The sequence below is a fragment of the Eriocheir sinensis genome, chromosome 3, assembly GCF_024679095.1.
Source record: "Eriocheir sinensis breed Jianghai 21 chromosome 3, ASM2467909v1, whole genome shotgun sequence".
NCBI lineage: Eukaryota > Metazoa > Arthropoda > Malacostraca > Decapoda > Varunidae > Eriocheir > Eriocheir sinensis.
Genome location: NC_066511.1, coordinates 21,317,137 through 21,344,597, shown reverse-complemented (window position 1 = coordinate 21,344,597; position 27,461 = coordinate 21,317,137). Strand labels below are relative to the sequence as shown.

General features: G+C 37.3%; 1 protein-coding gene across 2 annotated transcripts in view; it reads left to right on the top strand.

Annotated features, from left to right (window-relative positions):
- The window catches only part of LOC127006339 (chromodomain-helicase-DNA-binding protein 1-like), a 60,843-nt gene that overhangs the window by 19,988 nt on the left and 13,394 nt on the right, over positions 1 to 27,461 (top strand). The window contains exons 8-28 of one of the 2 annotated variants that reach the window (XM_050876174.1): positions 6,109 to 6,251; positions 7,383 to 7,512; positions 7,963 to 8,085; positions 9,784 to 9,883; positions 12,416 to 12,594; positions 13,156 to 13,298; positions 13,484 to 13,851; positions 14,436 to 14,551; positions 15,389 to 15,613; positions 16,243 to 16,392; positions 18,596 to 18,737; positions 19,298 to 19,401; positions 20,041 to 20,205; positions 20,513 to 20,632; positions 22,011 to 22,154; positions 22,353 to 22,557; positions 22,780 to 22,993; positions 23,367 to 23,553; positions 23,711 to 23,860; positions 25,651 to 25,920; positions 26,251 to 26,429. In XM_050876174.1, coding sequence (XP_050732131.1) covers positions 6,109 to 6,251; positions 7,383 to 7,512; positions 7,963 to 8,085; positions 9,784 to 9,883; positions 12,416 to 12,594; positions 13,156 to 13,298; positions 13,484 to 13,851; positions 14,436 to 14,551; positions 15,389 to 15,613; positions 16,243 to 16,392; positions 18,596 to 18,737; positions 19,298 to 19,401; positions 20,041 to 20,205; positions 20,513 to 20,632; positions 22,011 to 22,154; positions 22,353 to 22,557; positions 22,780 to 22,993; positions 23,367 to 23,553; positions 23,711 to 23,860; positions 25,651 to 25,920; positions 26,251 to 26,429 — 3,557 coding nt within the window. Of the gene's footprint in view, positions 1 to 6,093; positions 6,252 to 7,382; positions 7,513 to 7,962; positions 8,086 to 9,783; positions 9,884 to 12,415; positions 12,595 to 13,155; positions 13,299 to 13,483; positions 13,852 to 14,435; positions 14,552 to 15,388; positions 15,614 to 16,242; positions 16,393 to 18,595; positions 18,738 to 19,297; positions 19,402 to 20,040; positions 20,206 to 20,512; positions 20,633 to 22,010; positions 22,155 to 22,352; positions 22,558 to 22,779; positions 22,994 to 23,366; positions 23,554 to 23,710; positions 23,861 to 25,650; positions 25,921 to 26,250; positions 26,430 to 27,461 lie in introns of both variants that reach the window. The other variant, XM_050876171.1, reaches the window with a different exon arrangement.

The following is a 27,461-nucleotide window of genomic DNA, read 5'->3' as shown; positions in this document are numbered from 1 at the left end:
ATTGCCAGTTTGGATTCTTGTGTCACCAACTTGTTGTGTTATTACTCAAGGGTGACAGATTTAATACAAGAGAGAGAAGGCTGGGCGGAAGGAGTGTACCTGGATTTGAAAAAGGCATTCGACAAAGTACCGCACAGAAGACTAATTTGGAAAATTAAAAATAGGGGTGGAGTGGGTGATGGACTGATTAAGTGGCTGGAGGACTTCTTAACTAACAGAGAAATGAGGACAATAATCAGGGACAGGGTTTCCAACTGGTGCCCTGTGATGAGTGGAGTCCTGCAAGGTTCAGTGTTGACACCAATAATGTTTGCTGTTTATATAAATGATATGGTGGACGGAGTGTCCAGCTATGCGAGTTTGTTTGCAGATCATGCAAAGCTATTGAGACGAGTGAATAATGTGAAGGACTGTGAGGCATTGCAGAGGGACTTGGATAGAATATGGGAGTGGAGTGGTATATGGCAGATGGAGTTCAACCTTGGGAAATGTAAAAAAATGGAGTTTGGTTGGAGCGGTAGAAGATGTGGATATGATTATAAGATGGGAAGTGAGATAATATGCAGAGGAGTGGAGGAAAAAGATTTGGGAATGACTCTCAGAGAACATGTCACCGGACAAACACATCAACAGGATAATGGGACAAACTCTGAATTTGCTGAGGAACATAAGGATGGCATTTGTGTTCTTGGATGAGATGATGAAGAAAATAATAGTTACAATGATAAGGCCAAGGTTAGAGTATGCAGCAGTGGTCTGGTCTCCTCACAAAAAAAAAAATAAGGAAGCTGGAAAGAGTGCAGAGAGTGGCAACTAAGATGTTACCAGAACTTAGAGATCGGACTTATGAGGAGAGACTCAATAACATGGGGCTCACAACCTTAGAGAGTAGAAGAAAAAGAGGAGACCTGACAGCGGTGTACAGGTTCGCGAGCGGAGTGGAGCATTTGGACAGAGAGGACCACATGTAGGAGAGATGTGAAAAAGTTTAGCTTCCCAAACAGAAGCACACCGCGTGCCGAATAAATTTAAATTAACCAAACTTAACCTTGGCTATTTTCCATTACATTTACATCCTAGATTGATATGTAACACTTTCTTCTGGTGTAAATACTTTCTTCATTTGAATGGGAACCACAAGGAGGAAAATATTTGATCAAGTGGGCTGAAAAAGACTACAGTAACAGAAGGATGGGACAGCAGATAAAGGGAGGGCGGTGAGGTGGCTAGCAGACGCTATTGTAGTTAGTTACCGGTCGCGGTTGGTTCAAAAACTATTCTTGGTTGGTCACCGTGGATTTCTGACCCTCTAACCTTGTCTGTTATAACTGAAATCCGTTATAAGTGGGTCTTTTATATTGAGGGTTTACTGTATAAGAAAGTAGTAGGGATGATTGTGTTGGTTATATGGAAATATATTTACTCAGTGAGTTGGGAAAGGTGTATGGAAAGGTTTTAAATGAAAGGGTGAAGAAAATAACTGATTAGGATGTAGGTGATTAGCAAAAGGAGGGTGTTTGACTATATTTTTATACTGAAAATTATTGTTGAAAAGTACTGACAATGGTACAAAGCTGTATCCTGCTTTCAAGGGCCTAGAAAAGGCTTATGAGAGGGTTGAGTTGTTAGGAAGGGATCATGAAACAGATCTGAGAATGTACATGAAGTGGGAGGATATTTACTTGAAAGGATCAGGTCTTTTTACAAGGATGTGATGACCTTTATACAAGTGAAGGAGGAGGAGGGTGAGAGTTTTAGTGTAGGTGTGTGATGTCGTTATGGGTATTTGATATTTACATGGATGGCTAAGTAAGATAAATGAAAGAGTGGGGGACATAGGTGTAAGGCTGAAAGTGAAAGGTATTGCATAGGTCATAGTGGCAGGCCTACTTGCAGACAATAGAGTGTTGTTAGCAGGAAATGAAAGGATGCTGCGCAGGGGGAATGAATTTGATGCAGTGTGTAGGAGGAAAGTTAAAAGTAAATGGAGAGATGAGTAAGGCAAGGGTAAGATGGCTCTGATTTGGCTAAGTCATGCAGAGTTACAGCAAAGAGCACAGCAGAGTGTCAGATTTTGTTGGGGAAGAAAACATATAGGAAGTGATTGGACTTTGGATACTTAAATGAAGATAGTGGTTAATTGTTATTGCATTAGGAAATTGGGTAGCATAGGGTTGAGCTAGAGTTGAAAGCTTTGTGTAGCAAGGCTGTGGGAGGAGTGGAGACAGGCTATTAGTATGTTCAGTATAGCAGTTTTCATGAAAATATTAATGTGATATAGAAAGGAAAGCAGTGCTTCAGCAGAATTGGAGATGTAGAAGACAGAAGCCATTGTGTGTTTGCCTCTGCAGTATTATTTATATAATTGGAAAAGTGAGGGGTAGCTCCTGGCCACATAATATTAGATGTTTGCTTTTTCCAGTGATATATGAGAACTTCATTATTACCCCCACCTCTATAAAAATATGTGGCTCCTCTACCAATGCAACAACTATGTGGACTAGACCACTGCTTCCCACATTAATAACCCGTATTCTCCGTGATTAATTTTTGATTTTTTTTCTTCAAATCAGTTTATATTTTGTGTGTAACTTGAATATGGTAATGTAAAATGATTCTGAGAATTATTTTGTTTGAGTCACAATAGTTCCTGGGTTATTCAGTGTTGCCATATGGCAACGTTAGGAGAATATGAGGACATTTTTTTTATATTCATTTACATGTTTACAAAAGAATTTATCCCTAATCTCTGCGCATGAATAATGACAAGTAGAAGTAGGAAAAAAGCTGATGAAAATATATTTCCTTTGTCAAAGTTGCCATTATACTCAATCCTTACAACGAAATTTATTTCCTTACTTCGTGTGGTAAGGTCTGAAACACTTCACACACAATCCAACATCACACCTTGAACCTCATAATGCGGTCAAATTTATCTCTGCGCATTGCATTACAGACAGCCTCGTTGCGAGGATCATGGCTAGAAGACCAGAATGATAATATCCAGACATTTGAAACATTTATTCATAATCATGGTAACAGACTCAATCAGTATACAAAAAAAATACTCTGATTTCTTCCTCTGTGACATTGGTGTCAGGCCAGTTTTTATAAGCACAGTAAAATTTCAACTGCTGAACTTTGACTTCAAATAGTTGTTCATCAAAAAATAACTCGGAGTTTTCTAGGAGAATTATTTCTGTACTTGCTGTAGCCAGGCTCTGGAAACAAAAGCAATCTGTCCATTATCTTCTCCCCTACTTTCCATTTTAGAGGTTCTTGATGTGTTCTTTTTGACTTCTTACTTGGAGGACCACCAGGTTGTGTGGGAGGTTCATCACTGTCAGGTTCGCCCTCATCGTTGACATCTGCTACTCTATGACGGCGAATTTCTACTGCAGCCAAAAGATGATTCCCACAAAGCCTTTGTGGTTGTTCCTCATCCTTACTTGCAGAATCTTCATCAGTCAGCTCACAAACATCAGGGGGGTCCATATATACATGACAAAGTTCATCTTCTTTCTCTAAAATGTCTAAAACTTCGTTGAATGTAAGACTCCTGAAAACCAATATTTGTACATGAAATACCCTAGCGTGTCTATATGGCAACACTTACATTTTGTTCTTTATTTACATCTTGAAAGCTATAATCGTTTTTATGTCTAGTGAATAACGAAGACAGATAAGTATTCTGTAAAATACCTCAAGAGAGAAAAGAATACAGTGGTACCTCGTGATTCGAACTTAATTGGTTCATTTGGGCTGTTCGAATTGAGAATGTTTGAATTAGGAAGCAACTTATCCCATTGAAATTAATGTAGAAAAAATTAATCCATTCCAGGCCCCAAAATCCTCATATTTTTTTTACAACAAAATATTGCCAACACATGTAAATGCATTTTGTGGGGGGAAATGGAGGAGAGGGAAGGGAAGGACACAGACGTAAGATCATGGAAAATATCCCACTGATTCACCGGCGCTACGCACTCCCTTGTTATCTCAAAATATGTACCTTGGTAATAGGAAGAAAATGGGAAGTGAGAACAGGTCGTTTTGAAGCCGCAGTTGAAGGCAGCTGCCTTACAATTGGCTGGCAGTTTTGAAAACACGCTTGTGATCCACGTGCTGTCGTCTGCTAAAGTAAGGGCTGTCGCAGTCACCCATGGGACAGTTGGACAAACCTATATTTTCTGGTAGTTTTCTGTGTGTTATGAAATAATCTGCTAACTCTTTCTGTCATAAATCATTAAATCACTAATATCATGATTGACTTTTCAATGCCTATTGTACGTAAACTCGCCACCGCAGCTGCAAAATAGCTCGCAGAGAGGTTCAACTTGCTTACTGTTTCCATATTTCCCTCACCATTCACAAAGACAAACTAGAAAAAAACCAGGCAAATTAATACTTTTAATACTGTGTATTCCCACAGCGCGCATGTGTGGTGGACAGCAGAATGATTAATTTCAGCGGGGAGATATTTCTTGCAACACCGGCCAGTGTAGTGGACCTTCTTCTTCTTTTGACCTGTAACGCTTTGTATCGCTTCTTAAATTCTCCTTCTCCACACTTATACTTCACATCATGCACTTAGTTTCTTCACAGTGCGCACTTATACACTTCACCCTGAACTTTGGTGTTTTTCTGTTCTTTCCCCGATTTTGCTTTTCTATGCCCTTGTCCTATTTTCCACTATTACTTTTCACCGTCGCTGCCATGCATTACAGGTCAAAAGAAGAAGAAGAGGAAAACAACACTGGGAGTTCTACAATTTTCATAGACTGGAGAAAGAAAAAAATTTGGACTATGGTTCCACAGCACGGGGTGTTCCCTTATCTTGTTAATCAAGTAGTAAGCAAAGCAGCTCTGCCTGTCCATTTTACAAGTCTCTTGGTGGGCCATCTTCCACTGCTCCTCACTCCTCAGCCACTGCCGTCATCTGTTTGTTTACATACAGCTGTGCGGTACCCACGTACCCATGCGTGACTGACAAGAGTGTCTTTCAGCGTTGCCAGGTCCATGTTTTTCCTGCGCAATTGGGCTATTTTTCAAGGGAGTGTGCGGGAAAAAATGGCAGTCGCGGGTAGGCGGTTTTTGAGGCTGGAGTCCGCGGTATCACATTCACCGACCTGTCTAAAACTAAAACATCTGCAGCCATTTGTTTGTGTTCGAAATGCGATGCACGTTCGAATTGGAGGACAAAATTTGTTAAGCAAACGTGTTTGAATTGGGAAGTGTTTGAATTGAAAGGCGTTCGAATCATGAGGTACCACCGTACATTCAATAGCATCGGTATCACAGACATACCTTTTCATGCTTGCCATTTTGGATAAGAAGAAAACATATATGGTGTCAGTATGAAGTACTGCACGAAACTAATCAATGTTTACTAGGCACCGCATATCTGTAGGGTAGAGGACAACATATCACACTGCACAAAAGATGGTGGCAACACTTAGTAGCATTTGAGTATTTCAGTTAATGTGTTGCCATATGGCAGAGCTAGGAGAATACGTGATCAGTGATTTTCAGTCTTTGTTGCAGGGGAGCACCCCCCCCCCCCCCAAAAAAAAAAAAAAATCTCTTAATGTTATAATAGTTCTAATTAAATAGAGTTGCTAACCACTGAGCTTCTGGATATATACTGACTTTGCTTGAAATCTTATTATTAGCTTACTCTTAGCCAATTCACCTGCAGAATTTGTTTGGAGAAAGAACTGTGGTAACAGAGACAGCACAGTGGCAATGGTGCCTAAGATAGTATTTAAGGATCTGGAAATTAAGATGAACACTTAAACTATGCACTGCATGATTATGATATAGTACACTTCTGAAAAATACATAACTGGCAAAACTGTTGGACACTTCTTATTTTACGAATAATTTAAGTAATAATTTTATCATACAACAATTGATTTTGGATTTCTGTTAATCAAAGTTCCTAATAAGTATTTTGTGTGTAGCTTGTATCAGCTATTATCATGTAGCTAGTAATTTTCCCAAAAATTACACTTATTGCCGTTTAAAATCCCCCACTGTTCTCCATGGATCAAGTGTGTGCACCATATTAACATATTTCCCCTTGTGGACCAGTACAATGCATTTCAGGTCAAAGGTTTGAAAAAGCTGGAGAATTTCTTGAGGAAGGAAGAAGACATGATGCTGTGGAGAAATCAGGCTTCCCCAGAAGAAATTGAGTATATGGAAATTCAGTCAGAATTAGAAAAGGAGCTCTACCTCTCACATATCAGGTGAGTTTTTAATGATGTGTATCTTTTGAGTTCTCTTTTGAGCCAATATAGGGTAAACAATTGGTTGTTAGGAAGAGAAGAAAAGACCTAGAATATCAACAATAATGTCTAGCTGGTGCCTGGAAAGTGCCATTATTAAGGAAAATGTTACTTTCATGACACTGAAATACTTGTACTATAAAGGGTTATTGGTGCTGTCACCTCAGGACTTGACCATTTTTTTCCATTATAAACCTTCTTATCACTATTTTTTTAGCTTATATAATAAAAAAAACTAATAGGTATTTCCAAAAAGTCCCTTCATGATTAACAGTCTTAAGTTTTAGTACTTTTTTTGCCGCTCAAGGAGGAAAAGCTATGAGTTTATTTTTTTATTTTTTTATGCTCGACCAGCAGGGGATCCTGTAGTTACTGTCTTTGTATTAAGAAATATTACCTGCTGTAAAACTAAAAAATTAATCATTACTAGCTAAATAGTTGATGGAGGTAAGTGAAACTCAGGGAGTACACATGAAATATTCTTACAGGGAAAATTCCTGAAGTCACTATAGATGCCATCTTATAGATTGATTGTAAAAATACATGTATATAACACCAGTGGCTCCCATAAGATACTGAGCATTTTGGAAAGTGTACACTCAGTAGCAAAAATTAAAGTTGTATGTTTTACTGATTAGCAAATAAGCTTTGTTGTGTTGTTTTATATATATGCATTGAAACATTTCTTTTTATGAAACTATCAATGATGTTAAGTGAGAAGTTACTGTACATGAAAAAATGTGCTATTGCATATTTATAAAATTACACAATAAAACTGACTTGCAAATCAGCATTGCATACTAAAGCACTCATTTTTGTTATTCTGAAATAATTGTGTGTTCAATGACTTAGTAACTTCTCTCTGTTAGCACATATTACATTTGTTCCCTGAGTTTCACTTATTTTCAATTATTTAGCTAACTCAGTATCCAAGATATTTTCAGAAAAGTTTATTTCTGGACACAGTATTTAAATAAAAATGGATTTTTATCTGTGAGGAAAAAATTCGATGACTGCAGTAATAACACCTGTGCTGCACATTGTTAAAACAAGCAAAGTTGGTAAATTAATCTTTCCTCTGATTGCTTGCAGGGCTGAAAGAGTATTTGCAGAGGCAGAGGAAAATGGTAATCATTATTACTTTGTGAAGTGGGAAAATCTGCCATACTCAGAAGCTACCTGGGAATTAGAGGACCTTGTTAGAACAAGGTTCAGTACACAGGTAAGCTGCTAATATTAAAATTCAATTTACGTTAATATTAAAGCATAATTGTGTATGCAGTAGTTTGTGAAAACATAGTCTGTTTATCAGTTGGTATTATAGCTTTGATTTTTTCTTCTATTTTTGCTTTGTTATCAAAGCAAGGTTATAGATATATAGATAAATAGATAGATATCAATTTTGATCCTTATATTCTTAACAGTAAGTAACATGTTTGACACGTGAACCTATTATTTCATCATAGATTTTTCCTTGACATTACATTTTCTGGACATTACTGGTGGTTTCATGGTTAATGTTATTTTCCTAACAATGTATCTCTTCCTCAGTTTAAGTGGAAAAGTGGCCATCCTTAAAAGTTAACTGCAATGAATTTATAAAGCAGGTCTGTAATAGTAACTTGACTCTATAAATTAGGTAATTTTTTCAATCCTGTCTATTTTTTTTCAGTTGGAGAGTTTTGAGGCTCGTCAAAAGTCAACCTGTACCCCAAAGCAGTGCCCGGCTCTCAAGCACAGACCCAAGTTCGTAACGATGAAGAAGCAGCCAGACTACATTGGGGGTGGCAATCAGGTTGGTATTGAGGTGCTATGTATTGTATCTTATTCAGTTGTATTATATAGTAAAAAGTGTGTCAAATGTTTGTGGCAAACAGTAGCAGTTTTTCGTAGAATCATCATCATCATCATCATGACCAATTCCTCTTGCTGGTCTCTATCTTTTTCAGTTATGGTTTATCAAGTACTCATTAACCCCTTAACGACGACTATGACGCTGGCATCATATAATTTTTTCTGACATGGGCGACAAGCATGACGCCAGCGCCGGAAAACTAGAAGCTCTCTGGAAATTGAACGGCGCGCGTAACTATGTATATGTCGGTCCTAATTGACTAACTGGCACCTCTTTTGCCCCTTAGACGACTCCGTGCTAAAAATAGTCTACAGTTCCTGCCTACACATCATGGCATCTAAAGAGAGATTATATTCCCTCAGACTCTCTGTTTTAGCGGTCTTCCTTTAGTTTCTGCTCGTCGTGTACGTACTGAGCGTAGTCTTGACGCCACTGATTTACCTGATGTTCCAGATGAACCAATATCTTGTTCACAGGAGTGTTCGAAGGAGTGAGAAGCAGAAGTTGGAATTTTTTCACTGCAAGTTTGGCTCTCTGTAGGCAGTAAATTTCCAGGTCAAAGATTATAAACTTCATTTTTCAGACTCCATTGCGATAAAATGAGCAACTTTTCTTCCATAAATCTTCCTGTACGTCGCACCAGTAAAAACTTAGAATTTTTGGGAATCATGGAATTCCAGCCAAATGGTCAGTCCAAATCATAATCTGATTTCACAGTTGAGTTATAGTGATGATTTTCTACAACTTTTATTCAATGAGATTCATTCCAGAATGAAAAACTACAATTTTTTTATTTTTTATCAAGTTTCACTGCAACTTTGGCTCTGTGTAGGCAGTAAATTTCTTCATCCAAGATTATAAACTGTATTTTTCAGACTCCATCGTGATAAAATGAGCAACTTTCTTTAATAATTTTTCCTGTACGTTGCACCAGAAAAAGTTGGAATTTTTCGCGAATCATGGAATTCCAGCCAGACAGTCAGTCCAAATCGTAATCTGATTTCACAGTTGAGTTATATGGATGATTTTCTACAACTTTCATTCAATAAGATTCATTCCAGAATGAAAAAACTACAAAAATTTACCAAAATTATTTATTGAGTTTCACCACAACTTTGGCTCTCTGTAGGCAGTAAATTTCCGGGTCAAAGATTATAAACTATATTTTTCAGACTCCATTGTGATAAAATGAGCAATTCTTCAATATTTTTTTCTGTACGTCGCACCAGTAAAAAGTTGAAATTTTGGGGGAATCATGGAATTCCAGCCAAATGCGACAACCTAGAAAGAAACTGATTTCACAGCAGGGTGCACCAGAAAATTTTCTATAAAACATTTTTATGACTTTTTCTAAGTTTCAAAGTGTATTTTTCGATGACTTTTGCGTCATGGGAGATCACCTGAGAAATTTTTTTGCGGCTCTGAGAGGTTAAGGCTGGGTGGGTGTATATGACGGTCAGTTAGTAGTAACAGAAAAATCCTGAGCAAATTAGCAGAATAGAACCTGGGTTAAGAGTAGTGTAGTCCCATCACATTACTGAACTACTCTACCCCACAATGGCATTTACTATGGTTTCATAATTTTACCACTTCTGACTAATGTGTGTGTCAACTCTCATTTTTCTTTCTCTCTTTCAGGATCTTGTGTTAAGAGACTACCAAATGGAGGGAGTTAATTGGCTGGTACATGCATGGTGCAAACATAACTCTTCCATCCTTGCTGATGAAATGGGTCTTGGTAAGAACTGTGTTGAAAGTTTAGAAGAAGAATTTATATCTCGGCACCCTACACCTATTCCCGACCGTCTTGGAGACAGGCCCAACGTACTAGACCTCTTCCTTACCTCTAACCCTTTGCTTACTCTGTCAGACTGTTCTCTCCATTGGCCTCCTCCGATCACAACCTTATTTCTGTATCCTGTCCTATCGCTTCTGTACATCCTCTGCACCCACCGAAGAGGCGATGTTTCTGGCATTTTGGTTGAGCTCATTGGGATATTCCGATTTCCCGTGGAATGACTGCTGCTTCCAGGAGAGAGACTCCTCTGTGTGTGCCCAGCGCATTACAGAGGTGATTGTCTCTGGAATGGTGGCATACATTCCATGTACTTTCTCTACTCCTCATGCGAAAAAGCCATGGTTTAATCACGCTTGTTCTCATGCTCTCAAAGATAGAGAAGCAGCTCACAAAAGGTACCAGAGCCTTCGCACTCCTGCTAACCATGATCTTTATATTTCAGCCCGGAATCGTGCAAAATCTATTCTTCGACTTACCAAAACATCTTTCATAAATAGAAAATGTCAAAACCTTGCTTTTTCTAATTCTTCCCATGACTTCTGGTACCTAGCCAAAAGTATCTCCTCCAATTTATCTTCTTCATCTTTCCCTCTTTTCCTTAACCCTGACGGCAGCACCACCATCTCACCTATCTCTAAGGCTGAACTCTTCTCTCAAACTTTCTGTAACAGCTTCACTCTAGACGATTCTGGGCATATTCCTCCAACTCATCCCCCCTCTGACTCCTTTATGCCTGTTACTAAGATTCTTAAGAGTGATGTTTTCTATGCCCTCTCTGGCCTCAACTCTCAGAAGGCTTATGGACCTGATGGAGTGCCTCCTATTGTCCTTAAAAACTGTACCTCCGTGCTGACACCCTGCCTGGTCAAACTCTTTTTACCTCTGCCTGTCAACATCTACCTTTCCTTCCTGCTGGAAGTATGCCTTCATACAGCCTATGCCTAAGATGGGTGACCGATCCAATCCATCAAACTACCGCCCTTTAGCTTTACTTTCCTGCCTATCTAAAGCTTTTGAATCAGTCCTTAACCGGAAGATTCAAAAGCACTTATCCACTTCTGACCTTCTATCTGATCGCCAGTATGGGTTCCACAAGAGGTCGTTCTACTAGCGATCTTCTTGCTCTCTTAACTGACTCTTGGTCATCCTCTCATAGCCGTTTCAGTGAAGCTTTCTCAGTTGCGCTAGACATATCAAAAGCTTTCGATAGAATCTGGCACAAGTCTTTGCTTTCTAAACTGCCCTCTTTCGGATTCTATCCCTCTCTCTATTCCTTTATCTCCAGTTTCTTTTCCGGCCGTTCTATCTCTGCTGTGGTAGACGGTCACTGTTCTTCCCCTAAACCTATTAACAGTGGTGTTCCACAGGGCTCTGTCCTATCACCCACTCTCTTCCTGTTATTCATCAGTGATCTTTCCATAACAAACTGTCCTACCCACTCATACGCTGATGACTCCACTCTTCATTATTCAACTTCTTTCAACAGAAGACCCTCTCAACAGGAATTACAAGACTCCAGACTGGAGGCTGCAGAACGCTTAACCTCAGACCTTGCTATCATTTCTGATTGGGGTAAAAGAAACCTTGTGTCCTTCAGTGCTTCAAAAACCCAGTTTCTCCACCTATCAACTCGACACAATCCCTGTTCTACCTCTTAAATTCCGCCGCCATGTTGCTTCTCTTTCTATCTTCTATCGTTATTTTCATGCTGACTGCTCTTCTGAACTTGCTAACTGCATGCCTCCCCCCCTCCCACAGCCCCGCTGCTCACGATTTTCTACTCATGCTCATCCCTATACTATCCAAACCCCTTATGCAAGAGTTAACTTGCATCTCCATTCTTTCATCCCCTTCACTGGTACACTCTGGAGCTGCCTTCCTTCGTCTGTATTTCCTCCTGCTTATGACTTGACCTCTTTCAAGAAGTGTATCAAGACACCTTTCCACCCAAAATTGACCTCTCTTTTAGCTACTCTTTACTTATTACTTTTGTGGGAGTGACAAGTAGCAGGCTTTTTTTTTTGTTTTTTTTTATTTTAGCCATATCCTTTGATGTAAAAAAAAAAATTATAATAATATTTTTCTTGATTTCATGACTAAGAATAAGTGACATTTAATTAATTATTCCTGCCATTTCAGGCCGTAATTTTGTGATTATTTAAAATTTTATTAAACAAAATGTCAAAGCGTCAAATAAATCTTTGTCCTGTAGAGACAGCATAAGCCGTTTTGAAGTGCCTCTTCGTAAATCAATTTATTTCCTATTTACATTTTTTTATAAATTAATTAATTAAAAGGAAAACCTACAATATCCATCCGTTTGAGTTTGCCTTGCATCAGTTTGATGCCTGACTGCATAGACTGTTATTCATGGCTGTGTTATATGTGTAGTGTTCAATGTAGATAATTCAGTTTTTAAAGAATTTATGTGAGAACCACTTTTGTAATATACTATTGTTCTTTTCTTTCTAGGCAAAACCATCCAGACAATAGCATTTCTTAGTTACCTGTTTCATACACACCACATGTACGGTCCTTTCATCCTGGTCTTGCCCTTGTCAACTCTCAATGCTTGGCAGCGAGAATTTGCAAACTGGGCTCCTGACATGAATGTAATTGTTTACATAGGAGACAGGGACTCCAGGAGATGTGTAAGTAATTCCTTCTAGTAGTTCATTTGATTAAATTTCATGGTAATATCTTTTATGCATTTTAGAGGGGAAAAAAAAAATCCCCTTTTTGTCTTTGTTCACGGTGCTTTTTTTATTTCAAGTATTGAAATGTTAACATATATATATCATTACAAAGCATCATTTTTCTGGATGGTGATCAAAGGCACCATTTTAGGGAAGTAATTTATTTGTGTCAAATTTGTCAGTTTGTAGTTCCACATCATCATAGTTGTCAAACATGATAATTATATTTGAGACTCGTCAGTTGAACATGTCAGCTTCTTCTAATAAACAGAAGTTTCATGATCTGCTGCCTTTGTTCCATTTCACTTAAACTGGAAATGGAAGTATAATGATTTTGATTTATTTCCAGTTAGATTTTATTTAGTATTAACAAAATTTTTCCTCTTCTTGAGTGGCAGTTGTTAGCAAACTCTAATTGAGATGAATTATTTAATTTTTGTAAATTCTCCTTTAATTTAAAACTAAAAGACACATTTTTTAATGCACATGCTTAATGGATATGTTTGTTCTTTGCAGGTCAGAGAGTATGAATGGTCACACCCAAATAAACGGCTCAAGTTCAATGCCATTCTCACCACATACGAAATCCTTCTGAGAGATAAAGATGAACTGCGAGATACTTGTCACTGGGCTTGTCTTGTGGTGGATGAAGCTCACAGGTAATTCATGCTTATTTTATAGCCTCATCATCAATCAATATCAGGAAGTTATGGGGAATGAGGCCATTCCTCAGAAAAATATTAACATTTTAATCATTACTCCATTCTGCTTTGTTAGTAGAGAGCGGAGTTGCAATATGTTTTTGTTCATCTGTGTCTGCAAACTTGACTTTGTTTTTTCCCAGATTAAAGAATGAAGATTCCCAGCTTTATCATGCACTGAGAGAGTTTCGCGCCAACCATCGTCTACTCATCACTGGAACCCCTTTACAAAATTCTCTGAAGGAACTTTGGGCACTTCTTCATTTCATCATGCCTGATAAATTTGATGACTGGGATTATTTTGAATCTCAGCATGATGGAGACAATATGAAGAAAGGCATTCATCGTTTACATCGTCAGCTGGAGCCATTTTTACTGCGGAGAGTTAAAAAAGATGTTGAAAAATCTCTCCCTTCCAAAGTTGAGCAGATTCTACGTGTGGACATGATGCAGCAGCAGAAACAGTATTATAAATGGATCCTCACCAAGAACTATGAAATGTTGAAGAAAGGTAAAGTAGTAATGGAAGCAGCTCTTTATTAGTGAAGAATGCTGACTCTCTACATGCACATGAATCCCTCAGTTATTGTAGTGGCTAGATCTCTTAAGAATATTCAGCTAAGGGAGATTGTATTGGGGCATCAGTAGAGTAAAGGTTCTAACTATTGCAGAGTAGTAATTTCCATGCACCGTATCATAATTCACAATTTTTGCCATAAGTATTATGTATATATTCTTTAACTCTTAACCGAGCCTCTATGGAAAATTGAAACATCAGTGATAATAATGAATAAGTATTTCTGCCTTTAACTAAAAAAAAATGTCCTTTGATTCTCTGGTTTGGTTTTCTGTCATTCATGCTTTCTTTAGTGAGTTATAAAGTTCCAGATTGATTCTCATGTTCGCTGCTCGTCCCTAGGTTGTACTTCAAACTCAGTCATTATTTTATATTTTTGGAAATATTTTAAAAGGTAATTTCTCATTAACTAAAGATAAAATATATTTTATCAAATTTTAAGGTACTGTATTGAATTAATGTTACAATACCTTATTTTTTTATTCAGGCACATTAGTAAGCGTTCTATCTTTTGACAGGAAGTAGAGGGTCAACTTCCAGTTTTGTTAATATTGTAATGGAACTGAAGAAGTGCTGTAACCATTGCTTTCTGACCAAGCCTCCTGACGATATCAGCGGATCTGACTATTTACAAGTAAGTATCGATATATTTTAGAACCTCATGATACAGTAAATACTTGAAAGTGAAAATTTTGGGATGTAGGTTATTATTTAAAATAGATTGTCTGTTAGACAGAAATGTAACAAAAATACCTTAATCAGAAAAACTGTGTAAGATTTATCTTGCATGTTCAGAGGCTGTGTTTGTTGACTGAAAGTGGCTGGTAAATTGTGCCACTATTTGTACAATCTGCCTCTTCTGGTTTTGTATGTTTCGCTGCTTGTACTGAGAAAGAGAGAGAGAGAGTATTGATTTTTTTACCTCTATATATAGCTACTCTAATCTTGTTCATGCATAAATGGCCTATATGAACATACGACTAGTAAATCAGTACATAGTATTTTTTTATTATTTATTACCAAGTACAGTTATAGTTTCTTTCACAGTAAAAAAAAAATATGTGAAAAAAAATGCTTTGAATGGAGAATCCATTTGTTTTGTTATTAAAAATTGATAAATCTTGTTATCAATCATTAAATTCCATTTCTTCATCAAGTAAACTGTGAGGATTAAAACCTTGAAGAAAACACAATTTACAAGATGTACCAGCCCAACCTAATGTTCCTATTACTAGTGATTTTTCATTTTTAATAGTTCACTCATCGTATCTACCATGACAGCATCACTGCATTATATTGTCTTAGTTTTCTTAATAGTCAGTAATGATCATATAAGACTATAGAAAATATAAGTTTCATCTTTATTTGGTTTCAAGATATTGTCAAAACACCATCAAAATTATAGATTTTAGATTGTAGGTAAGGAATCGGTTTACACAATATACTATGTTTCTTTTTTTTTCTTTTCCAGCATTTGTTGAGAGGGAGTGGAAAGTTGATGCTCCTGGACAAGCTTCTTGTGCGTCTGCGAGAGACAGGGCACAGAGTACTTATATTTTCTCAGATGGTGCTCATGTTAGACATTCTGGCACAGTACCTGCAGTATCGACGTTTCCCCTTCCAGCGCCTTGATGGCTCTATTAAGGGAGAAATTCGAAGACAAGCTTTAGATCACTTCAATGCTGAAGGATCAAGTGTAAGTGAAATTAAAAGTATTTATGTATATATCTTTGGATGACATGATTATAATTACATAGAAAGTACACTGGTATGCATTTAGGGTTACAGAGGAAAAATGCAATGCATTTCTTGGAAGACACAGTGGCATTGAGATTCTCTATGAAGAGGCAAGGTGTTGGGCAGGAAAGAAGAGGGGTGTCAGAGGAGACCTCTGGTGAAATGGATTAATAGAGTGGATGAGTATTGAAGAGAGTTGGTAGGTGAGTGACTGAGTGTGCTGAGAGGGAGTGCTGTAGCAGGGAAGGTTGGGGATGTTTCTGCCACGGCCATCCCCTCGAGGGAAGTTTCCACGAGGGAACAGGGTGTCAGAGATATAGATAAATAGTGATGAAATAGCTTTGGATTTTCTTCAGGACAGCTATACAGATCAACCATGCTATTTACATAGAATAGATAAGATGACATAAGGCAGCAAAGTTTCCACAACTTTCCACCTTTCCTTCATATGAAGGAAGTTGTCCCTCCTGTTAGGAAGTACCACATTAGCTGTTTTGCAGCCTTGAAGGCCACTGATATTGTGTAATATGATATTTAAATGATAAAATATTACTTTGATGATCATCAAATTTTCTTTATGTATTTCAGGATTTTTGCTTCTTACTGTCAACTCGAGCTGGCGGTTTGGGAATCAATCTAGCAACAGCTGATACTGTCATAATCTTTGACTCTGATTGGAATCCTCAAAATGATCTTCAAGCACAAGCCAGAGCTCACCGTATAGGACAAAAAAATCAGGTAGGAAGCCGTTTAAGGTTGCAGAAGCATCATCATTGTTGTTGCCCTCATTGTTATCATTGTCATTGGCATCATTATGATCATCAACAGTATGATAATTATTTTAGCTGAGAAACAAGGGGAAAGAAAGGAGAGAGATGCAGATTCTAAAATATAATCTGTTCACTGAAGAGGAGTGACCTTGTTGCTTGGCATTTAACAATATGAGTTTGAAGAAAACTTTCAGGAAATAGAAATCTACATCAAAAGGCAGATATTTTTTTTCCTTTTTTTTCATTGCTTTCAATTATTTATGATGACTGATTGCCATCACTGGCCATTATTAACATAAGTTAAGGGTACAATGAATGCAAATTTTTACTTTATAACATCTTAAATACAATGTAAATACATTCACACATAATGTAGTGGGTTTAATCTAATTTTTGGCAACATCCACTCCTCCAAATACATATATTTTTTAATGTAACTGTTCAGCATTCCTACTATCATCATTGTTACCATGTTTCTTGCATAGCTGGAGAGGGAAAAAATAGTTCAATGAAATTCAACACACTACCAGATTCACACAGTAACTAATACCACAGATACTGATACCTTTGGTCACTGAGACAGCATAGTCTCAACCCATGGAAAGTCTGAGGTAAGAATTTAGTTTTCACCACAAACCAAGATGCAGTCATGGCTCTCACGGTCACTTTACTAGCTTCCAGTTAAGCCTATCATTTGACGTCTTTTTTGCATCTCCTATTTTGCTATTTTTTTTTCACATGATCCTTTATATGTTTATCAACTCTAGTAATACAATGTTATTTCTTACAGGTTGTGAAAATTTGATGGGTTTCACATATTGAATTACGTATGATTTTTTTTTTTTTTTTTTTTTTTTTTTTTTTTTTTTACAGCAAAGGAGACAGTTCAAGGGCATACAAAAAGAGAAAACAATAATGAAAAAAAAGCCCGCTACTTACTGCTCCCAAAAAGAGTACAGAGGAGTGGCCGAAAGAGAGGCACATTTCGGGAGGAGAGGTGTCCTGATACCCTCCTCTTGAAAGAGTTCAAGTCGTAGGCAGGAGGAAATACAGATGAAGGAAGATTGATCCAGAGTTTACCAGCATGAGGGATGCTAGAGTGAAGATGCTGGTTAACTCTTGCATAAGGGGTTTGGACAGTGTAGGGATGAGCTTGAGTAGAAAGTCGTGTGTGACGAGGCCACGGGAGGGGGGAGGCATGCAGTTAGTAAGTTCAGAAGAGCAGTCAGCATGAAAATATCGATAGAAGATAGAAGAGAGGCAACATGGCTGCCGAATTTAAGAGGTAGAAGACTATCAGTAAGAGGAGGAGAGCTGATGAGACGAAGAGCCTTAGACTCCACTCTGTCCAGAAGAGCTGTGTGAGTGGAGCCCCCCCACACGTGAGATGCATAGTCCAGATGGATACGTAAATGATGACATGCTTCAAAGTTAAGATAAATGCTCCCTAACTCCAATTACCACTAAATAACTTTACTCACGTGGTCTAAAAGAAGAACTAGCGTAGAGCATTGCAAAGATCAATTCCCTATACTACGGAACTGTAATTATATATACAGGGATTTCGGTGAGATATTAATCGCCCGAAAACCACACGGGAAATCAGTTCAGTGAACTTTGATCTGGTGGTTTATGGAGTGGGCTTAGTGTAGTGGAGGTGGATGAGTTCCCTGCAGGTGCTTGTAGGCCATGGACGGTGTTTGGATTTATGCTATGCTGAGCATTGTACCAGAACTTATATACATATGTACAATAAATGAAATGACCATAAATGTTGTGAAAATGTGGACGGTAAAGTTAATTTGGGGAGCTGGATGTTGACGGGCCTCTGTATGATATCTGAGTGAGGCTTCGTGCCTCTGTGTACGTGTCGTCAGTTACGGTAAAGCTTCGAAGCTTCAACACGTGACGTCACTTATTTGCCACATCAGCCAATACACCAGCTTCTAATCACAAGTATAAAAGTTTCTCCCATTAAGACTTACCGTCACAAATATATTTGAATTATAATCTTACTAATTACCTGAAGTGCAATTGATCAATAATAGTGCATATTTTCTCACTAATGACATGTGAGATTTAACAGGAGGTAATTTGATATACAAAAATTTCCGACAGGTGTAAAAATATTACACATAAAACCTTTTTTATCCTTAAAAATTCTTTTTCAGGTGAACATTTATCGTCTAGTTACCAAGAACAGTATTGAAGAAAATATTATAGAAAGAGCCAAGCAGAAGATGGTTTTGGATCACTTAGTCATCCAGTCCATGGACACATCAGGGCGCACTGTGTTCAACAAAAAGATAGCCAGTAAGTAATGCCATTGTTTAGAATTTTACAGTAAATCAATGAAGGGAAGTAAGTCAAAGAGTACTAAAATAAAATAAAAAAATCTTAGTATGCATTATATATGGCACATTCACTAATCCTCAGTGACTGTGGATTCAATTCCTTGATTGAGGCTGATGATGGAACTGTTCCCATGTCATTCAGCAGCAAACTTACCCCCAACATATCCTTCTATTCTCAGTGTAATGGCTATGCTTCCATAGTCATCATCTGTTGACTTAGTACTTGATTTTTTACAATTGTGTAAACTTTCATAACTATGTAAGAGATTACCTGTAATGGAAATGTATACAAAGTTCCTGTGGTTTTTGACAATTAATGAACAAAATTCATGATGCTTGAAGTGGTTTAGATACTTGAGATAGATTACAGAATATGGCTTGGCATTTGTGTTTCCATATCTGTCCAATTTTGGCTAGTAATACTGCTCATTCTCTATGATACTGAAAATTCTCTAAACTTATTGCCTAAAATCATATTATATGTGTTATATTCTTATTGAAAGCATTTTATTTTGCCAGGTTCAAATTCAACTCCATTTAACCGAGAAGAATTGAATGCAATCCTGAAATTTGGTGCTGAAGAACTGTTTAAAGATGATGATGAAAATGAAGAAGAACCAGTGGTAAGTTAGATTTACTGATAAAGCTGTCTTAGCAATTTTTTTTCATAATTCTTGATATTTATAATTCATAGTTTTTTCTCAGAATTTATGAACCAATTTTTTTTGTCTTTTTGCAGTCTTAAATTCATTGTATGTCTTTTGGATCATTAATGAACTAAGAGACATATCCTTTGATCATTGGAAAACTTTAGGACTATATCCTACTTGAAATTTTGTCCCCAAAGAAAATGTATCAGTGATGCAGTGGGTAGCATTTCTAACTATGAGTATGTGGGCCCAGGTTCATTCCCGGCCCAGTTCCGTCAGTGCACAGCATACTCAGCTGTTCCTTTTCAATTTTGGGCTGGTTGATAAATGGATTCCTGAAAAAACCTGGGTAAGGTAAACTGTAGTTGCCTTGATGTCACACTTGCCCTGTGTCCCTGGGTAGCAGGTTCTTACCCACCACAGGCTCAAGTACCAGTGAAAGGGAGATAAGCACCAAGGCCACACCCCCAACTTTATACCTAAAGAGATAGTAGAAGAAACTGTACAACAAGGTTGTTGTCATGCTTTTATTAAATGTTAAATACAGATTGACTTGTGCATGAATGTTCTTACTAGGAAAAGGAAACACTAAACTTATTTCTTTCTCAACAGTGTGACATTGATGAAATATTGAAAAGAGCTGAAACGAGGGAAGATGCACCATCTATGGCAGGGGAAGAGCTCTTGTCTGCTTTCAAAGTTGCATCTTTCACATTAGAGGAAGATGAAGAAGTATCCAAGCTTGATTCTATTACAGATGAGAATACCAAAGACTGGGTAAGAATGTCATACATTTATTTTCTTCTTCTGTTAGAAAAATAGGGAATAGATCCAATACCAAATTAGTGTACATCATGGCCTCAAGAGAGTACTCACATGAATGGACAAAACATATTTTCATGATTATAATGTCATCAAAGACAGATGGCAGAAAATTCTGCAGTTGCTCTTTCTGTGATTGTTAAAAAAGGGCCATTTACACTTGTATTTTTCTTGCTTTTAAAATTCATTCCTTCAATACTCCTAGATTTTGTCCAAAAAATCTTTTGGAAGCATAAAGATATATTTCCCTTTTTATTGACAGGATGAGATCATTCCGGAAGACTTCCGAAACAAAGTGGGGGAAGAAGAGCGTCAAAAGGAAATGGCAGACTTGTACTTGCCTCCACGAAAACGCACAACAGTGAATCAGGCAGGTCAAAAGGTCAGTCAAGCTGCTCACACTTTTTTGTTTTTTTTTTTGTTTTTTTTTTTTTGCACCAGTAGGTTTTCTTGGTGGGGCCTGGTGGTCAGTCCCAGCCTAATATGCAGGCAAATGTTTATAGCAGCGCCATCTTGCTGATAGGTGATCTTAAGGACAGCATGTGGGCAGTCTTAGGCCACTAGGCAATGACGAAAATTGTCGGCTTATTGCAGCAGGAGGGGTGTGAACCCGGGTCCTCTTTGATGCTGCACCTGTACGCTGAACACTCAGCTAACATTGTGTTGCTCTTTTTTCTCTTTTCCTTTTCCTTTGTTTCTTCCTTTCTTTTCCTCCTTTTGATTTGATTTCTTTCCTTCTATATTTATAGTCATCTCTATGTAGGTACTTGAAAAATGTTTTCTAATTGTCTGATCCCTGAATGAGTTGTCTTGGGAAAGACAGTATTGAGCAGAGCCCCTCAAAGAAGGACTGTTTTAAAAGTAATGAACTGTGGGTATGTGTAATGTATTGAAGAAATTGAGGATTTAGTTTTTAGTATCTGCATGCATTTACCTGTAGTTGGGGACTTGATCATTTTGTTGAAATTTGTGGCCACTGCAGTATGCAGACTCCCATAATTACAATTGTCAGCTCCAGAGAAGAGGATAATCATTTAGTCATTGTCATTCTGTTTATGTCTCTGTTTTACCAAACTATCAGAAAACTTAATGAATATATTGTCACCAAATTCCTATGAAAACAATTTTAGGTGACTATCTCAGGCTGATTGAATATTGAAAATAATCTAATAAAACAGAATGAATGGTGGTAAATTAATTATAACAAATTAATTAATTACTTATGGTGCCCATATTGAAAAACCCACGTGTGGTTTGAGGACAGTTCAAAAGAGGACATGAGTACTTCCACTTACGTCCCATTATTTTCCTGGGCTGGTCCTTCCCTTTCCTGATAAAAACTGGCTGAATGAATGATGGTGGCTATCTTCAGAATCAGATTAGGATTAATATGGCAGGTGATGTGTATTACTTGGAATCCAGAAGAATAAATTTAGTGGGATAAGAATGCCAGGTTAAGGAAAATTAAATCTTAGAGGCACATGCACTCTTGGTTTTCATGTGGATGGAATCTTTAGAAGGAATGAGATCCCAGAGAGATAGCCCAAGGCTTCAGGAAAATAATGATGAGAAAGATGGTAAGCTTATTTTTGGATAAGACAAAGGTTTTACATTTTAACCTATTGTATTAGGAGTACCTTAAAGTTTAAAACATTGCATCTAGTTTATAATATAACATGAAGGCAAGGTAAACAAAACCAGCACATTTGTGTGATTCTTATTTAGTTGAAGCTTTTTAAAATTGCAAACATCTTATCCAGGAGGATGGGAAGTCTCCACGTGGCAAGAGAAAAAGAGATGCATCAGAATCCAGCAATGATGACACTGATGATGAACGTCCCAAGAAGCGTGGCCGTCCACGTATGCACCACAAGGAGACATTCAAAGGCTTTTCTGATGTGGAGGTAAGAGAAGAAGAGTATTTTTAAATAAGATAGGAGAATGATAGGACAGAAAAATACCCAGCTTTGTTTCCTAGGATACTTTCTTCTAACTCTGTGATACTACATTTAACAACATTTATTAACATGTCTAATACAAATACTCTTGATTCCTTAACACCCCTACCAGAATGATGATAAGTCTATTATTTTTGTTTTTAGGTAAGAAGATTTGTCAAAAGCTTTAAGAAGTTTAGCAACCCATTACGTCGACTGGACACCATTGCTCAAGATGCTGATCTAAGAGAAAAGGCCTCAAGTGACTTGCGTAAATTAGGAGAAACTATCATTGAACGCTGCAAAGATGCAATGAAGGAATATGAAAGCCAGAGAGAACATGAAAAGACTACAGAAGTGAATGGTGAAGGTATGAGCATCAGTATTATTACTCTTTATTTATTGCACCTGTTAAATTTTGTTTTGCACGCTCCTGAAAGTTTGGTAAATTTTCAAATGGAATTGGAGTCATAGAGATACTTTTTGATATCACAGAGTAAGGCTGGACTCAACAAATTATTTTTAACCCCCCCCCCCCCCACACACACACACACACAAAATCATCAGTCATTATCCCATAACTTTTTTACAGGTCAGCCTAAGATACGCCGTGATCGTGGCCCTTCCATCAAGCTTTCTGGAGTGCCCATCAATGCTAAAACTACTTTATCAACGTTAGAGGAATTAGCTCCCCTTGATTCTGTAGTCCCTCATGCACCTGTTGAGAGAGCATCATGGATACTGCAGATCAAGAGAGTTAAAGATGCACATTGGGACACTCCATGGGGCATTGCTGATGACTCAAGGTATATTTGAAGGAAACAAAAGTGCACTGCTTCATTTTATCTTCAGAAAGGGCTGTGAGGCATAGCACTACGATATTTCATTCAAATAATTTAAATCATCTTGTGTGATACTATAGAAGAAAGCATTGCATTGAAGTGAAACCATTGAAGAAACAATGTAATTCTACTGCAAATCTAGAAATATATTGATGTCTGAGGAATTAAGAAACAAGCATATGTCTACCTTGTCTAGACTGATAGATAGGTAGATATATTAAAAAAACAGTTGTTGATGTGTATTTATTTATTAATTTTTAGATTCTTAATTATGTTTGATGTATTAATATATTTATTTACATGTATATATTTTATAGTTCTTATTTTTTAATTGTAGATTACTTCGTGGCATCTATGAGTATGGTATGGGTTCCTGGGAGCAGATCAAAGGGGATCCAGCCTTGAATTTGGATGACAAAATACTACTTGGAGAGGATGTTAAACCTCAGGCTAAACACTTAGAAAGCAGATCACAGTATCTGCTTAAGCTCATTAAGAAACACATGGGCCTGGGCCCTGTTAAGGTCAGTATGAGCAGCAGAGTTCAATTGTTTGTTTGATGATTTACAAATGAAAGCATTAGATTCACTTATATCAACCTGTATAATGAGACATTCTAAATTTATGCTAATTTAAAGATGAAGTGAGTAGATTCTTTTACAACAAAGTTTACTTTTTCAGCAACCCAAAATGCGTCGAGCACTTAATCCTCGGAAAGGTATGAAAGAAGTGAAGGGTCTATCAAAAGCCATAATAGAAAATGATGATAGTTCTGATGATGGTGGAAATTCTCCAGCACCCTCAAGCACCAACTCCAAAAAGCCTCCCAAGGTATGATGATCAGTTTTGAAAATTATTGTTTCATAACTTTTACAGTTTATTTTGTGAGTAATGGAAGGATGTATTCATGCCTATTGTGCTTTATTTTTACCCCCCCCCCCCAAAAAAAAAAAAAAAAAAAAGAACTAGATGGTCTTTCCATACACATTGTTCACTCTCTATAATTTCTCTTCAGTCATAACATCTTTTCCTGATACCTGTTCTCATCTTAGCACTCAGGTGTTCTTTATCTGACCTACCGCTTCCCTCTAACATCACCATTATCTTAAACGTTTTGAATATTATTTTGTTCCATAAAAATCCATAAAATTGTATAGATTTTATTCACCAAAATTAAAGTGAATACTTGGAAAACATAGTTAACATTTCACATACATTTTCTTCTCTTCCCACATTTGCCAAATTTTCTTTTCCTCAACCCCCCATTTGGCAAATTTTCTTTTCCTCAACCCCCCATTTGGCAAATTTTCTTTTCCTCAACCCCCCATTTGGCAAATTTTCTTTTCCTCAACCCCCCATTTGGCAAATTTTCTTTTCCTCAACCCCCCATTTGGCAAATTTTCTTTTCCTGAAACCCCCATTTGGCAAATTTTCTTTTCCTCTACCCCCCATTTGGCAAATTTTCTTTTTCTCTACCCACATTTGGCAAATTTTCTTTTTCTCTACCCCCCATTTGGCAAATTTTCTTTTTCTCTACCCACATTTGGCAAATTTTCTTTTTCTCTACCCCCCATTTGGCAAATTTTCTTTTTCTCTACCCACATTTGGCAAATTTTCTTTTTCTCTACCCACATTTGGCAAATTTTCTTTTCCTCTACCCACTTTTGGCTAATTTTATTCCCTACCCACATTTGACAAATTTTAAGTAAATGACACTTGGCATGAGGTAGCACATTATACTGTTGGTCCTTAATATTTGTTGAATATATGACAGAAACATCTGCATATATTAAAAATATCTGTATTTCTGCCTCCTCCCCCTATTAATCCCTCAGGACACTCATGACTATATAGGAATTAAGAACACTGAAGTGAAAATGACTCAGTGTTCATAATCTGGATTTACAAGCTGCTAGTTTGTATATTTAAAGTTTGTAACTTGAACATACAAAAGTAGGACTGGTAAATTATATTCTACATATATATATAACAAAAAACATCATGCATTATGCAGCATTGCTGACAGAAGAAACTACAGTTGCAAGTACATGTATGGAAATAAAACTGCAACTAACCTGATGCACTGCACTTGTAGATTAGTCAAGAGAGCATGGTTCAGTATTGTTTGAAAGAAAACGACATGCTTACCCTTCATCAGCATAAACAAAATAAATTTGACGGCGCGCTAAGTCAAAAAATGCCTTGTCAACTATTGTCGACACCCGCGGTTTGAGCCCAGGCACCAGCTGTCGACTGTTTGTCGACACCTGCGCTTTAAAGGTTAAAGGCCCCTCTAAGCGAGAATAATGAGAAAAAATCATCACTTACGCAAACCATTTCATAATATATATCAATGCATTTGTGATCAGTTTATGCATCATCTATTTTGGGGGGTTTATATCATGGCAAAAATTTGGCCTGTTGCTGGTACACAGTAAAGCAGCAAATTTGGCCTGTCGCTGATACCGTTTTAAGAAGATCCCTGTAAAAATAATAACTTGCTTATATCAAGGTCCAACAATATTGTCTTCTTGAAGAATATTCTAATATCAATTTTCCCATTCATAAACTTTTCTTGATGGCTGTCTTGTGTATATTAAATCTTCATTGATTATTTATAGGATTCAAAGGAAACCAAGGAGCTAAAAGAAGCTAAGGCCAAGTTTAAAGATGTTAAGGAAGAGAAAGAAGATGGGGAGATTGTTAAAGTCAAGGAGGAGATTGAATCCAAGGAAACAGAAAAGATTAAAAAGAAGAAAGAGAAAAAGGAAAAGAAGGAGAAGAAAGAAAAGGACAAGAACACGGGGCCAATGCACATCACTGCTAATGGAGAACCAGTCCCCTTGGATGAAGCAAAGGAGTTGGACAAAAACCATCCACTGTGGGATGAGGTTTGTCTTAATTTTCTTGGAACATTATGTCTTGCTTCAATATTATGTATGCTCAACTAATTCATGATTGTTTATGAGTTGTGAAACATAAATACTATAATGATTTAGGGATTTTACTCTTGGATGTGAACTAAAAGCCTAGCATTATTGTATGGCAATAGGACTGTAAACTATATCTCTTGGAGTTTTGTTACCTTTTTCATGAATTTCCACCCTTTTCTCAATAGAGAGAGAGAGAGAGAGAGAGAGAATTTTGGAATATATCTTCATAAATCACTTAATGAAGTTAGAATATTTCTTTCACAATTTTCATACTTTCTTTTATTACAGTGCAAAGAGAAGATGAGGCCAATGAAGAAGGCTCTGAAGACATTGGACAATCCAAATGAGAGTTTGACTCAAGAGGAGCAGATAACACACACCCGCCGTTGCCTAGTGCAAATTGGTGACCATATTGAACGTTGTTTAGAGACTATCAAGGATCCTGATTCAGAGCGTGAATGGAAGAGGTATGTGCTTCAGTCCTTCATTTGTCTTTTGGTTGGGTGGCATACTTTAACTACTACTACTACTACTAATAATAATAATAACAATAATAATGATAATAATAGTAGTGTTACATATTTCTCCAAAGTGACAATTTTTCTCGTGAAATCATTAGTACTTGAAAAAAAACTAACTTTGAGACATTGTTTTGAGTATTATCCTGAGCAGTAATAATAGTACCAACCCTCACATATGCAAGTGAAACGTGGGCCTGGAATGAAAGTCAGAGGTCTAGAGTGCAGGCAGTGGAAATGAGTTATTTGAGGAGTGCTTGTGGTGTGATTAGAATGGATGGAATGAGTAATGAAAGTGTGTCCGAGCGTTTTGGAATGTGTCATGGGAGTGAAGGGAAGAAGTGTGGAGTGGTGGAAGAAGTGAAACGACAGACTTTAAAGTGGTTTGGCCACATGAAGCGAATGGAGGAGAGTAAGATGACCAGAAGGGTGTATTTGAGTGAGATAGAGGGAGGGAATGCTAGAGGACGACCTCCAGTGAAATGGAGAGATAGGGTACAAGAGTACGTTAGGGAGAGGGGGGAAAGATCTTTGAGAAACTTGAACAGGCAAGGAGGGAATGTTTGGATAGAGAAAGTTGGAAACTCTTCTGCTGTGGCCCTCCCCTGGTGGGAGCTCCTAGGAGCAGGCGTCAATGAGATGATGATGATGATGAATATTGTGGCTTAACATTTTACTGACATTTATATGACAGGTTGATTTGAAAATTCCTTCAAGGCAATGAAAGTATACCCCAGTCAATCAACTATAACCAGAATAATATTGTAAATAGGTCATATTTATCTCACTAGAGTAAAAGTAGATAAGGGCAGAAGGACTCCTGATTAATTGTAAGTTGCATATATGGATCAATAAGGATTGCATAACGATGTTGTTTTATAGTCTAGGATATGTGAACATTTGCACTGGAATCATGTAGGATACGAGTGAGTGGTAAGTGTAAACATTAAAAAAAATACTTGTACATTGTTTCCAATCATT